Source organism: Pezoporus wallicus, unplaced genomic scaffold, assembly GCF_028554395.1.
Source record: "Pezoporus wallicus isolate ANWC-B61680 ecotype Strahan unplaced genomic scaffold, APGP_CSIRO_Pwel_v1 contig_8057, whole genome shotgun sequence".
In the NCBI taxonomy this organism is placed as follows: Eukaryota; Metazoa; Chordata; class Aves; order Psittaciformes; family Psittacidae; genus Pezoporus; species Pezoporus wallicus.
In genome coordinates this window covers 100,498-113,051 of record NW_026637044.1, presented here as the reverse complement: position 1 = coordinate 113,051, position 12,554 = coordinate 100,498, and the positions used below count along the sequence as shown (strand labels likewise).

Sequence of the window (12,554 nt, the reverse complement as noted above, 5' to 3'; positions counted from 1 at the left end):
ATAAGCATCCACTGGCACTTTCTGAGAGGGAATTAGCATCAAATGGTGTGTCCTGGGAGAAGTGTTTGCCTGTTCCTCGCTGAGGCAATGTTGGACCTTTCCCACCCCATCCCACCAATCTCCTAGGGATGGACTTCTCCCAGCTGGCACGAGCCTGGTGACAGGCTGATTTTTCAGAGTATTAGGAGGGAATCAGAGGAAACGTCCTTTTGGGACATCACTGTGTCCTCTGGAAGAGCCTGCAGGTCCTTCTGGGTGACCAGTGCTCTGCAAATGGCTCTGCAGATACCAGGCTATGCCCTGGGGAGAGCAGCGTGGACACAGCCTGGCTGCCTCCATGTGTGTCGGGGCACAAGAAATCCAAGACTCAGCATCCAGAAGCACCAAGAAACATGTTGGGTGCATTCACACGTGTATGATATCAAGAAGGAGTCTTTGCAGGGGCCCCCCCCCCCCCCCCCCATCTCTCGATCCTGGTGAGGCCACATCTGGAGTACTGTGTCCAGTCCAGGGCTCCTCAGTACATGAAAGACAAGCTACTTGGGGGGGGGGGGGGGTGGTCCAACAGAGGCCACAAGGATGACTGGGGGTTTGGAGCATCTCTTTTATGAAGAGAGATTGCAGGAGCTGGGCTTGTTTAGTCTAGAGCAGTCTGAGAGGGGATCTTACTACTGCATATAAATATCTCAAAGGTGGGTGCCAGGAGGATGGTGCCAGACTCTTGTCAGTGGTGCCCAGTGACAGGATGAGGAGCAATGGCCATAAACCGAAGCACAAGAAGTTTCACGTCAACATGAGGAAGAACTTTACGTTGCGGGTGGCAGAGCACTGGAACAGGCTGCCCAGTGGGGTTGTGGAGTCTGGAGACATTCCAAACCCACTTGGACACGTTCCTGTATAACCTGCTCTGGGTAGCCCTGCCTTGAACTGGGTGATCTCCAGAGGCCCCTTCCAACCCTAATGATGCCGGTGTGCCGGTGACCCCCGAACGCTCCCGCGGACGTCCGACAGGCGATGCCGGCGGCGCTCGGCACTGCCGCAGCACAGGAGGAGCGTTTCCAGGCCAGCTCTCAGGGCGGCCGCTGGGGGTTTGTGCCGGTTGTCACACAGACACTTCCCCTCCCGCCGGTTTCTGGGCCGCCTCCGGGTGTGACACCCGCTGCCGCGGCCCCGGGTGGCTTTTTTGGGATGCCCTAGTTGTGCCGCCGCCGTCCCGCAACGTGCCGGGCGCACACGTGGGTCGGTGCTGGGATCCAGGCCGAGCGCCGGCCCCGTTTTGGAGGGCCAGGGAGTGCGGGGCCGTGAAGGGGGGATCTTGAGGACGTCAGTGCTCGTTTGTGCTTCGCAGCTCCGAATCCCATGAAAAGGCCAAAACTGGCGTTCTTCTTCCTTTGCCGTTCAGAATGAATTCCTGATGTGGGGAGATGATTCCCAATTATTTTTCTGGCATCAGCCCAGAGCTGGAGAGGGTTGGGGGGGGGGGGGGGGGAGAGGAGGTTAAGGCACTGACTAATGCCCTTAAAACCACAGATCCCTGGGTCTGCACTGGCTTAGTGCTTCTGTTGACGATCACAACTACACTGAAGGGAATTCCTGGAGGCTGCTCACCCCACAGCACAGCCCTGGTGTCTGCAGAGCCATTATGAGCTGTGCTGGCCACCCAGAGGGACCTGTGGGCTCTTCAAGGGGATGGGGTGATGTTTGGAAAGGGGCACACGCTGAAAAATCAGACCATCACTGGGCTGGTGCTGGCTGGGAGGAGACCCTCATGTCCAGGAGGTCGGTGGGACAGGGTAGGAAAGGTCCAGTGTTACCGGAGGGATCAAAGCCAGACCGTGGCATTGAGGTAGGTGGCACAGTCACTTGTTCCATCACAAGTGTTCCCTGGCAGCACCCTGTTCTCTGGGGATAGCCCCTGTGTCCAGGCCCCAAACCAGGGGGGAGCTGCCTTCCTGCAGTCACTTCCAGCTTTCCCAAGGAAATCCAACTACTGAAGCAGCTGGTCCAGGCATTCTGGGAGCACCACCGCTATTTCTCTGTGCAGCACTGCTCATCCTGGGAACAATATCCACTGGGGTTTCCCAGCAGGGAACTGTCCTGATGTAGGAGCTGTGACCCCAAGCAGGAGGAGGTGGTGTGTACGTGCTGTTCCATGCTCCGTGGCATCCCACCAAGATGTGCTCTGCATCTCCTTGTTGGTACTCTCCTAATGAAGCCTCATCCTCTGGGGAATACTAATTGCAGAAAGGTCAATTGGGATCTCACAGAGGGAGGCAGGGAAGTGTGATCCTTGGCCAGAAATACCCGACAAAGCGTTTTCAAACAGCTGAGCCATTTTCCATCCAGTTGATCTATTTCTGTTGCTGGATGTGACACTGCCTCCTCTTCTCCCTCTGGTGCCCACGTGAAGCAGGCCCAGGCTCACCACGTCCCTGCAAGGGATGTGATTCTCTCTGTCCCAAGAGGAGGGACTGGGAGCCACAGGATTTATCTTCCTGCTGCAGCCAGTCCTTGAGCTTTGTCCCTGCCACAGTGATGGGGCTGCAGTGCTGGGGTGGCCACAAAGATGCTCCGAGGGCTGGAGCACCTCTGCTATGGAGACAGGCTGAGAGAACTGGGCTTGTTCAGCCTGGAGAAGAGGAGGCTCCAGGAACAGCTTAAGAGCAGCTTCCAGTGCCTAAAGGGGCCAACAAGAAACCTGGAGAGGGGCTTTTGACAAGGGCAGGAAGGGACAGGACAAGGGGGAATGGCTTTAAACTGACGGAGGGGAGATTGAGATGGGATCTGAGGAAGAAGTTCTTCCCTGTGAGGGTGGTGAGGCACAGGCTGCCCAGAGAAGCTGTGGCTGCCCCATCCCTGGCAGTGTTCAAGGCCAGGTTGGATGGGGCTTGGAGCAACCTGGTCTAGTGGAAGGGGTTCCTGCCCATGGCAGGGGGCTGGAACTGGGTGAGCTTTAAGGTCCCTTCTGACCCAAACCATTCTGTGATTCTATGAAAACCACTGGGTGACACAGGGTGTCACAGCAGCCAGCGGCTAATGAAGGTTCAACCTCCATCTCATTTGCATACAAAGAAATTTCCCTATGAAATCCTTGATGGAGCTTCTCCAGCTCTAAGCACTGCTTTAGCAAAACTGCATGGACAAAGCCAAGGGAAGGAAGGCTCTGTTGAACCTAAAGCCTGGCCACGTACCCTGGGAACAACACAGTGCCTTCTGCTCTCAGTCAAGCAGCTACACTTCGTTGGTAAAGCAATCCAGTCACCACAGCTGACACAAAGGACTCCGTTAGTGACAAACAACAGGGCTGAGAGCAAGCACGCATCTAGTGTGTGAGATGGCGGCGCAGACACCCTGGAGAAGCCCACAACGGGGTTGGAAGCAGCTTGGAGCATGCAGCTTCTTTCCAGAAGCTGCAGAGATGCAACCAGGAGGCCCTGCAGGTCCTTTGGCACCCCAAGTGGGGAGAGAAGGGGCAGCAGTGAGCCCGAGGCTTGAGCAGGACTGATCGTCAGCGGGGATATGATCCTGTGCTGTGAAATAGAGGAGCTGTGGATGCAAGTGGAGGAGCTGTGGATGCCCAGGCCAGAGAAAGCTGCACTCACAGGGACAAGAAGGCTGAGCTTTTAAATCCGTGTATCCTGATTACCCCAGCAGCGAGGGTGCTGCTTGGCTCTGGTTTAGCAACTGCCCTTCCCTCTGCACCTCGAAAGGAAACACTCCCGTGGTGAAACACCGGATCCAGGCCCCAAAAAGAAGCATGAACTCGTGAAAGGGTTGAGTAATGGAAGATTTTCTCCTAAAAGAAAGGAGCAGCTGGCGGAAGTGCTGGCTGAGGGAGCTGATGGGTCCATTGTATGCTTTGTTATTCTTTTGATTACAAGGGTTTTGTCGGCAGTCAGGGAAGAGGCGGAAAAAAACCCTGCATCTGGTGTGAAGGCACCAGCTGGAGCAATTCAAACCCTCCCCTGAGGGGGAGAGCTGAGAACTGCAGCCACAGCACCGCGAGTGGAGGGATGGGCACAAAAGGAGGGCTGCAAAGCTCAGCTTCACTCCTCCGTGCTTCAGAAGCACCTGATGTTCACGGGGAGGTGATGACGGTGAGGGACCATCGGCCCTGCTTCGTGACATGCAGGCATTTCTTGGGCTGAATGGGGGGGTTAGGGAGAAGAGATGTTTGGAAGGTGGGACAAGTGCCCCCATTTCTGCTGCACTGGGGCACAGGGTTCCAGGCGGCTGCTTCAGCTTTGGAGGGGGTGACAGCAAACTGTTTTGTCTCAGAAACAAGAAGCAGGTCTTCTGCAAAGAAATATGGTGGCGAAAGAAACACAGCGGAGTTGTGGGAACAGGCTTGAAGCTTTCCAGACACTTCCAGTGCTTGTGTCTGCTTTTCACAATCCAGCAGCCCCTCAGCAACTAGAAGTCTTCAGCGCACATTTTCCCCCCATCCCACCCAGTTGGTAGCTATCTGGGAACACGGGAGGGCGGCTCGAGGCCACGGAAGCTTTGCAGGGGTTTATTTTGGAATGCCACATCTGATAAACCAACCCCTCTGCATCCTCTGGGAGGTGGGATGTGGAACAGGGACCTGCTCACTGCGGGCACAGGCACCAGCCTCTGGCTCAGCAGTGAGAGGCCCAATGTTGACATGAGCAGGGCTCCAGGGATACCCAGGAGCACTCTCTGCTGGGAGATATCCCACCAGGGAAGAGGTGGCAGCGCAGTCACAGCAAGCAGATTGCTCCTCTGGTAATCTGATATTGCTGGAGCCCCAGGGCATGTCCCCACTTCACGTTGTGAATCACATGATTTCTCCCTGCCCCATCTCATAGGTGAGAAGTGGCTGGGGTGTGCCTGGGAGACAGCCCGCAGGCATCAAAGAGGAGGTCAAAACCCAAGGTAGATGTCAGGAGTCACAACAATGAAGAGTGAATACCAGCGAGTGAGCCTCACCTTGTGGAACCTAGAAATGTGCTCAGGTGCCTCCAGTAGTATTGTGAGCTTTTGCAGAGCTGTTGGGTATCTCCAGCTGTACCCATGACAAGCAATGGCCTTCAGGGGCTATAGGACTGCTGCTGTGTCCTACGGAGAGCCAGGCTACTCCAAAGGCCAGCTCCATCTCAGGCACCAGCACAGAGTGGATCTCTCCAACTACCTGCACCACCAGAACACACATCCCCTAAGACGAAGCTGTAGAGGTTCATAGAATCACAGGATGGTTTGGGTTGGAAGGGACCTTAAAGCTCATTCAGTTCCAACCCCCTGCCATGGGCAGGGACACCTTCCACTAGACCAGGTTGCTCCAGGTCCAGTCCAACCTGGATGCCTGATTGGTGCCTTCAGAAGCCGGTGTTGAGCCTGTTCAGTGTCGTGGTAGTGGCGACATAGTGCTCCCCAGAGACAGGAATAATGGGGATGACATGTGCAACGCCGACAGATTCTCTTGTCCTTTCCCTGGTGGTTCTTCCTCCTGCAGGAGCGCATCTTAGGCTATCTCTGGGGAGGACACCTACACCAGCCATGCCTGATGATGGCTGTTGAGGGGCAGCACAGGAGTATGATGGATGCTCAAGACCCTCTTCCTGACTCCCCACTGCTGATCCACGAGACACTGAGGACATAGGCCACCCTGTCACACATCTGCTCACACTGCTGGGATGTGCAGGAGGCTCGGAATTGTTTGCTGGCTGTACTGTGAAACACATTTTCCTGCTCTACACAACCCCCGTGCAGCCTGTTTCTGGATAGAGGAGCATAAAACCTGCATGAGTAAACCCCTCCCACCACAGCACACTCCCTTAACCTCTGCAGGCTTCAGCTATCAGATTTATTCAGCCACCTCAGCCGTTTCCTTCACCTCTCAGCCTTCCTCTTGCCTCTTCTTTGGCGTCAACTCCACGAGCTCTGCCCCGGTTGCTGCCCGGCCAGAGGAAGCGCAGGCCTCCGCTCTCGCACAGCCATTTATCATTTGTGCCACACTCTGTGTGTGGCTGATAATCCGCTGTGAGACATAAACACCCGCTCAGAGGTTTTGTTTCAAAGGCTCCTTTGATTCCAGACATCCTCGTGTGGTTTCCTCTTATAGAAACGGAAGAATTCTTCTTTTGAAACTAGAACAGGTTCCCAGATCCTCAGGGAGGGTGAGTTTATAACCCAGCTGCTCTGCTGGAGCTGTGATGATAAATGCTCCCATGCTTTAGGAGCAATCAGGGTCACTGATGAGGAATTGCTGTCTCTGCACTTCTGGTTTTAAACTGCTGCTAAAGCACTCTACGGCCACAGCTTTGCCTTGGTAGTGCCAATAAAACAGCAAACACGATGCTGTTAACAGCCACGTGGGTTTAGGAAGAGTTTCTGTCGCTGCCAAGGTGCTCTCGGTTAAGCTGTTTTGCTCGGAAGAGGTCGTTGTGCCCTCTTGTGTCACCAGCGATGGCACCCAGCCTGCCTGCCGCATTCCCTGGTGCCTTCTGGGGCTCTGGCTTTCAAAGAAGAGCTTTTACTCCCCCCAAAACAGGAACTTCCCTGCACTTACTTGAGAGACACCCCTGTCCTTCCTCAAAGGCCACAGCTGCAGTGACCCTACACCTCCCAGCTATAACATGATAACCGTGGAGGGCAGTGCGAAAGGGTGAGGGGTTTCCCCGCTCCCTCGGGACCACCCAGGCACGATGGCAGGGTGCGGGCAGGCAGGGTCGGCCCCCACCAGCCCAGCCCAGGTCTTGCTGTGTCCCGGGGCCGGGGTGTCCCAGGGTACCCCGCATCCCGACCAGAACGCGTTGCCACGGCGACGGCGGACGATCTGCCCGGACAATGGGAGCGCTGTGAGCGCCCTAGAGCATCCAGCTCCTCCGCGGTGAGACTTGGAGGGGGGGTTTGTGGTTGCTATAGGGACCGAGGAGGTGTTGCTGTTGGGAGGGCGTGAGGGGGGGCGGGGCTAAGGGGAGGCGTTGCCATGGGAACAGCGAGGGATGGGGTAGTGGTGGTGCAAGGACGCGTTGCCATGGGGATGGAGTGTCGGATAGGGGTACGTTGCCATGGGGATGCGGTGTCGCTGTAGGGATGGGGGGGAATGTCCTGGAGACGTTGCCATGGCGACAGGATGTAATCATGGGGATGGGGAGTCATGGAAACATTGCTATGGGGATGGGGTGCCACCATGGGTACCACTGGAAGGGTGGGGAGTGCGTTGCTATAGGGATGTGGGGCTACTGTAGGGATGGAGGGGGTCAGGGACAGATTGCCATGGGGATGGGGTATACCATGGTTGCCAGAGGGATATGGGCTGCATTGCCATGGGGACGGGGTATACCATGGTTGCCAGAGGGATATGGGCTGCATTGCCATGGGGACGGGTATAGGAGGAGCAAGCAGAGGCCTCACCATGGGGTAGTGCCACCTGCAACCACCCCAGATCCAGGGGTCCAGTGCTGCGCTCTCACCCCATACTCCATGCTTAGACCTGGCCTTTTGGAACTGGCAGCCCTGGAATTCCCCGAGCTTCCACCGACTTCCTGGCAGCCCCAGGAGCACTGGCTGGCTGGCTGTTCTCCATGACAGCCTTCCTGGCCATGCCAGGGGTTGCTGGGGCAGTTATCCGTCTTCAATCACTGACACAAAGCCAAACCACTATGTTTTCCAGCACTCCCAACACCATCACCACCAGTGTCCAGCAGCTCTTCCCAAAACCAGCTGCTGCAGAGCACTTTTTGACATGCCATGCTGCACCTTGCTATGCCATGCTGCACTGTCATGCCATGCTGCACCATACTGTGCCAATCCGTGCCATTTCATGCTGTGCCATGCCATGCCATGCCACGCCATGGCCTCACTCCATAGCGCAGCTCCAGGAGGAGGGGGGACACTCGGTGGATACATCCCAGCTCTGCGTCCACCCCCTGGTGTCCCCGCATGCTGGGCAGGGTCTGCCACCACTGTGTGCAGGAGCACCACGGCCACAGTCCTACGTGGGTCCATCCCGGTGCTGTTATCTCCTGTCCCTGAAGTTTGATCTGGGTGAGGCCGTGACTGGCAGCACCCTGGGGCAGAGAGGGAGGACAACGACCGGGCGGCCGCGGGGCCAGGGGCTGTGCCCGGTGTTCATTAACCCGCGGGGGCCGGGCCTGCAGCCCCACGCGTGGGGGTGATGGGGGGAGGGACGGGGGCACCCTCGGGGTGTGCCCGGTCGCGGGGTCCCTCTCGCCCCCCCCCCCCCCCCCCCCCCACGCGTGGGCCCCTCCCCGCAACACCCCCCCGCATTTGCGTGTCAGGAGCACGGCAGCGAGCGGTGCTGGAGCGCGCAGGTGCGGAGCAGAGAGTGCAAAACGGGGGGGGGGGGGGGGGGGGTGTTCGTGGGAAACCCTTCCTGGGGGGGGATCCCCGGGGAGGCGGGACCGGGCGGCAGCAGCCTTGACCCCGGGGGGGCGGGACGGGACGGGACGGGATGGGACCGGGGGGAGTGGAACGGGCGGGCAGCACGCACAGGCCGGGCTGCAGAACGCGGGCAGGTGAGGGGGGGACCGGGAGGTCGCGCGGGGCGGGTGTTTTCTCCCCGGGAGTCGGGACCCCGGGGTCCCACAGTAGGGCTCCCACTGTTTGCCCTGGGAGGGGGGGGGGGCTCGGGTCAGAGTCGGGGTCCCCCAGCTGCTTGGGGTGCAGCCCTCCTCCGCACCCCAGGCCCTCCACCAATCTCAACCTGGTTTTGGGGTGACACGGGGGGGGGGGGGGTGTCAGGCACCTGTGGAATCCAAGGGGAGCAGCCCCACAGCGTTGGCATCTGCAGGGATTTGGTGGTGCCACTGTTCTGATGTCTGGAGGTGGGAACCACTGTTTGTCCCAGCACCACACAGGCCCTCTCCCTGCCCTAAAAGCCCCTGACCCACCAGCCAGTGACCCCCCCCCAGCCAAAGCTGCCACATCAGGGTAGGCTCTGGCTGTTTTGGGGTGTCATTGTGTGCCCGTCCCCTCAAGCACCCACAGCCTGAGGAATGGTGGGCACTGAATAGGGTGCTGGTGGAGAGGACCCCCAGTATAACAGTGGCTGCCCAGTATCCCCAGGGATTCGTGGCTCCCATGGGACTGGTGCTCACACTCAAAAGGGTACATGCTTCCTGGAACGGGAGAGCCAGTATGGCATGGCATGGTGCATGGCCTGCCTCACTGGCACAGTGCTGCAGGATGGGATGGCACATGCTGTGGTCACACCACGATGCCCATGCTGGCATCCAGCTCTGCCAGCAGGGTTGTGGATTGGCTGCTCTCTGTACCCTCCACAGCTCCCTCTGTCCCAGGTCCTCCGAGGATGTGGCTGCTCTGGCTCGCCTGGGCACTGCCCGTGCTGGCCATGGCATCCAGCTCCGGCCCCAGCCCCAGTGCCGGCCCCACTGAGCTGCCTCCAGACAAGGCTTCCATCTTCGCCGACCTGTCTGCGGCTGAGCTGCGCGCTGTGCGGACCTTCCTCATGAGCCGCCCGGAGCTGGGGCTGTCCCCAAGCCGCGGGGGGCCCCTGGCCAAGAACACCCTCTTCCTGGTGGAGCTGCTGCCCCCCAAGAAGCGGCTGGCCCTGCGCTACCTGGACCATGGTGGCCGCCGGCCCCGGCGCCAGGCTCGGGCCGTTGTCTTTTTCGGTGGGCAAGCGGAGCCCAATGTTACTGAATTCGCTGTGGGGCCCCTGCCCCGGCCAAGCTCATACCGGCTGCTGCGGTTCAAGGGCAGCCGCACTGTGCCCTTCACCGCACGGCCCATGACGCAGCTGGAGTATGAGCTGCTGCATGGCGTGCTGGCGCAGGCAATGGAGCCGCTCCACCGGCTGCTGCTCGACGCCACCGGCTTCTGGTTCCACAACTGCTCCCAGCGCTGCCTGACCTTCTCAGACATTGCGCCACGAGGACTGGTGTCCGGTGAGCGCCGGAGCTGGCTGGTGCTGCAGCGCTTCGTGGAGGGCTTCTTCCTGCACCCGGTGGGGCTGGAGGTGCTGGTGGACCACCGGGACCCCGACCCACGGCGTTGGGCAGTGCAGCGGCTCTGGTACAACGGGCACTACTTCTCCAGCCCACAGGAGCTGGCTGAGCGCTATGAGCGTGGCACGCTGGCGATGGCGCGGTTGCCAGAGCCCCCTTCACAACAGCTCTTCTCCAGCTACGAGCCCCGTGGGCGCTTCACCACTGGCACCCCTACCGCAGTGCACGGTGCCAAGGTGTGTGAGCCCCAGGGACGGCGGTATCGGGTGCGCGGCAACCAGCTGGAGTACAGTGGATGGAGCCTGGCTTTCCGCCTGCGCTCCTCTGCCGGGCTCCAGCTCTTCAACCTGCGCTTCAATGGGGAGCGCGTGGCCTACGAGGTGAGCGTGCAGGAGGCTATTGCCTTCTATGGTGGCCACACGCCAGCTGCCATGCAGACCAAGTACATGGATGCCGGCTGGGGAATGGGTGCTGTCACCTATGAGCTGGCCCGTGGCATCGACTGCCCCGAGGCAGCCACCTACCTGGATGTGCATCACTTCTACGATGCCGATGGGCCCGTGCGCTTCCCACGTGCCATCTGCATCTTCGAGCTGCCCACCGGCGTCCCGCTCCGCCGCCACTTTGATAGTGACTTCCAAGGGGGGTTCCACTTCTACGCTGGCCTGGAGGGGCAGGCGCTGGTCCTGCGCACCACCTCCACCGTCTACAACTACGACTACATCTGGGACTTCCTCCTCTACCCCAATGGTGTGATGGAGGCCAAGGTCCATGCCACCGGCTTCATCCATGCCACCTTCTACACGCCACAGGGCCGGCGCTACGGCAGCCGCGTCCACAGCCACGTCCTCGGCAACCTCCACACCCACCTCGTGCACTACAAGGTGGACCTGGACATCGCAGGTGCAGCCCCCTGCTGCCCCCCAGCTATGGGGTGGGCGCTGGGTGGTGGGACCAGACCTCACGTGTTGATCCAGGGGACTGGGAGGCTCATCCCGTGGGAGTGTCACTGCCTGGGCACAGCATGGACCCTCTGAAGGTGTCCCCCAGCCACGGTGGCACCTCTGCAGGGTCCTCGCCGTATCTCACAGCCTCTCTGCTTGCAGGCACCGGCAACAGCTTCGAGACCATGGACGTGCGCTTTGAGAACATCTCCAACCCCTGGAGCCCAGGTGCCCGCGTGGTGCAGCCCTGGCTGCACCGGCAGCCCCGCCACAGCGAGCGCCAGGCTGCTTTCCCCTTCGGCACGGCGCTGCCGCGCTACCTGCTTTTCTACAATCCGCGCCGGCGCAACCGCTGGGGCCATGCGCGCAGCTACCGCATCCAGCACAGCTCCCACGCCGGGCCCGTGCTGCCACGCGGGTGGCAGGAAGAGGAGGGAGTCTCCTGGGGCAGGTGGGGACCCCAGAACCAGGATGTGGCTATGGACAGGCCCACTGTGTGCCCAGTAGTTGTGGTCATGGTGTGGGCACCTTCCCTGCGCCATTGGCTCCCTCCTCTGCAGCCTGAGCTGGTCATGGTCATGGTCATGTGTCACTGCTGGGTCGCCCCCATAGAGACCACAGTTCACACCATGGCACCCCAGGGCAGGCACTAACATCCACCCAAGGGGCACTGTGAGTGCACCAGTTGTGGGAACCATGGGCCCCCTGGCCTGGCACAGTGGGGATGCAGTGGTGGCCTCACCAGTGCGCATTGCCTTGCCAAGCCCCCAGGAGCTAGGACTCCCCAGGACTCCCTGCCAGTCCTGGGTATCCCTACATGGTTGTGTGACGGGTGGCCCGGGCAGGGGTGGGAGATGGGTCCTGCTCCTGGTGCCATCGAGAGGCCTGATCCTGCCCTTTCCCACACAGGTACCACCTGGCCGTGACGCGGCACCATGAGAACGAGCCCACCAGCAGCAGCATCTATGCCCAGAATGACCCCTGGGACCCTCTGGTCAGCTTTGAGGGCTTCATCCGCAACAACGAGAGCATCGACGACCAGGTGACAATACGGGGATGGAGCTAGGGGGTCAGGCCCCACTGGCACTCACAGGGAGGCCACTGTGCCCCACGATATCACCGGTCCCATTCACACAGGACCTGGTGGCCTGGGTGACCGTAGGATTTCTGCATGTCCCGCACGCCGAGGACATCCCCAACACAGCCACACCTGGCAACGCCGTTGGCTTCTTCCTGCGCCCCTTCAACTTCTTCAATGAGGACCCCTCGGTGGCCTCGCACAGCCCCGTCATTGTCCGTCCACTGGACCCTCCCACCTTCTCCCGTGTTGAGATCCAGCGCTGGACACCGGCCAGCCCTGGCGCCTGTGTTGGTCCAGAGCCCTTCACGTACAATGGCACCTACCGGCAGGAGTGACCCGCCACAGCACTGCTGGCGGCACTGGGGACACCCTGGGCCATGGGGACCCCAGGTAGTGCCATGCTGTGTCCTGCACTCAGTAAAGGCAATGCCACCTCCTATGGCCCCATCCGTGCATGGGCCATACAGCGGCCCTGGCACTGCCTTGGGCATGAGTGCTGGCCTGGGCACCGGGAACATCACATCCCGCAAATTGGCTGTTGCAGTATTTAATTCCACCATAGTTCAAGGTTCTCCA

General features: G+C 59.9%; 1 protein-coding gene across 1 annotated transcript; it reads left to right on the top strand.

Moving 5' to 3' along the window:
* The first annotated feature begins 8,424 nt into the window (after nucleotides 1–8,424).
* Nucleotides 8,425–12,383, top strand: AOC1 (amine oxidase copper containing 1). The gene is made up of 5 exons (XM_057402809.1): nucleotides 8,425–8,501; nucleotides 9,285–10,856; nucleotides 11,060–11,348; nucleotides 11,807–11,939; nucleotides 12,035–12,383. The coding sequence occupies exons 1-5, from the start codon at nucleotides 8,438–8,440 to the stop codon at nucleotides 12,311–12,313; spliced, it is 2,337 nt and encodes a 778-aa protein (XP_057258792.1). The 5' UTR covers nucleotides 8,425–8,437; the 3' UTR covers nucleotides 12,314–12,383.
* Nucleotides 12,384–12,554: the final 171 nt, after the last annotated feature.

Coding starts and splice junctions, on each gene's coding strand:
- AOC1 (XM_057402809.1), top strand. CDS start 8,438: ATGGGACCGGGGGGAGTGGAACGGGCGGGCAGCACGCACAGGCCGGGC. Junction 8,502..9,284: donor GGGCTGCAGAACGCGGGCAG/GTGAGGGGGGGA, acceptor CCTCTGTCCCAG/GTCCTCCGAGGATGTGGCTG. Junction 11,349..11,806: donor GAGGGAGTCTCCTGGGGCAG/GTGGGGACCCCA, acceptor TTTCCCACACAG/GTACCACCTGGCCGTGACGC.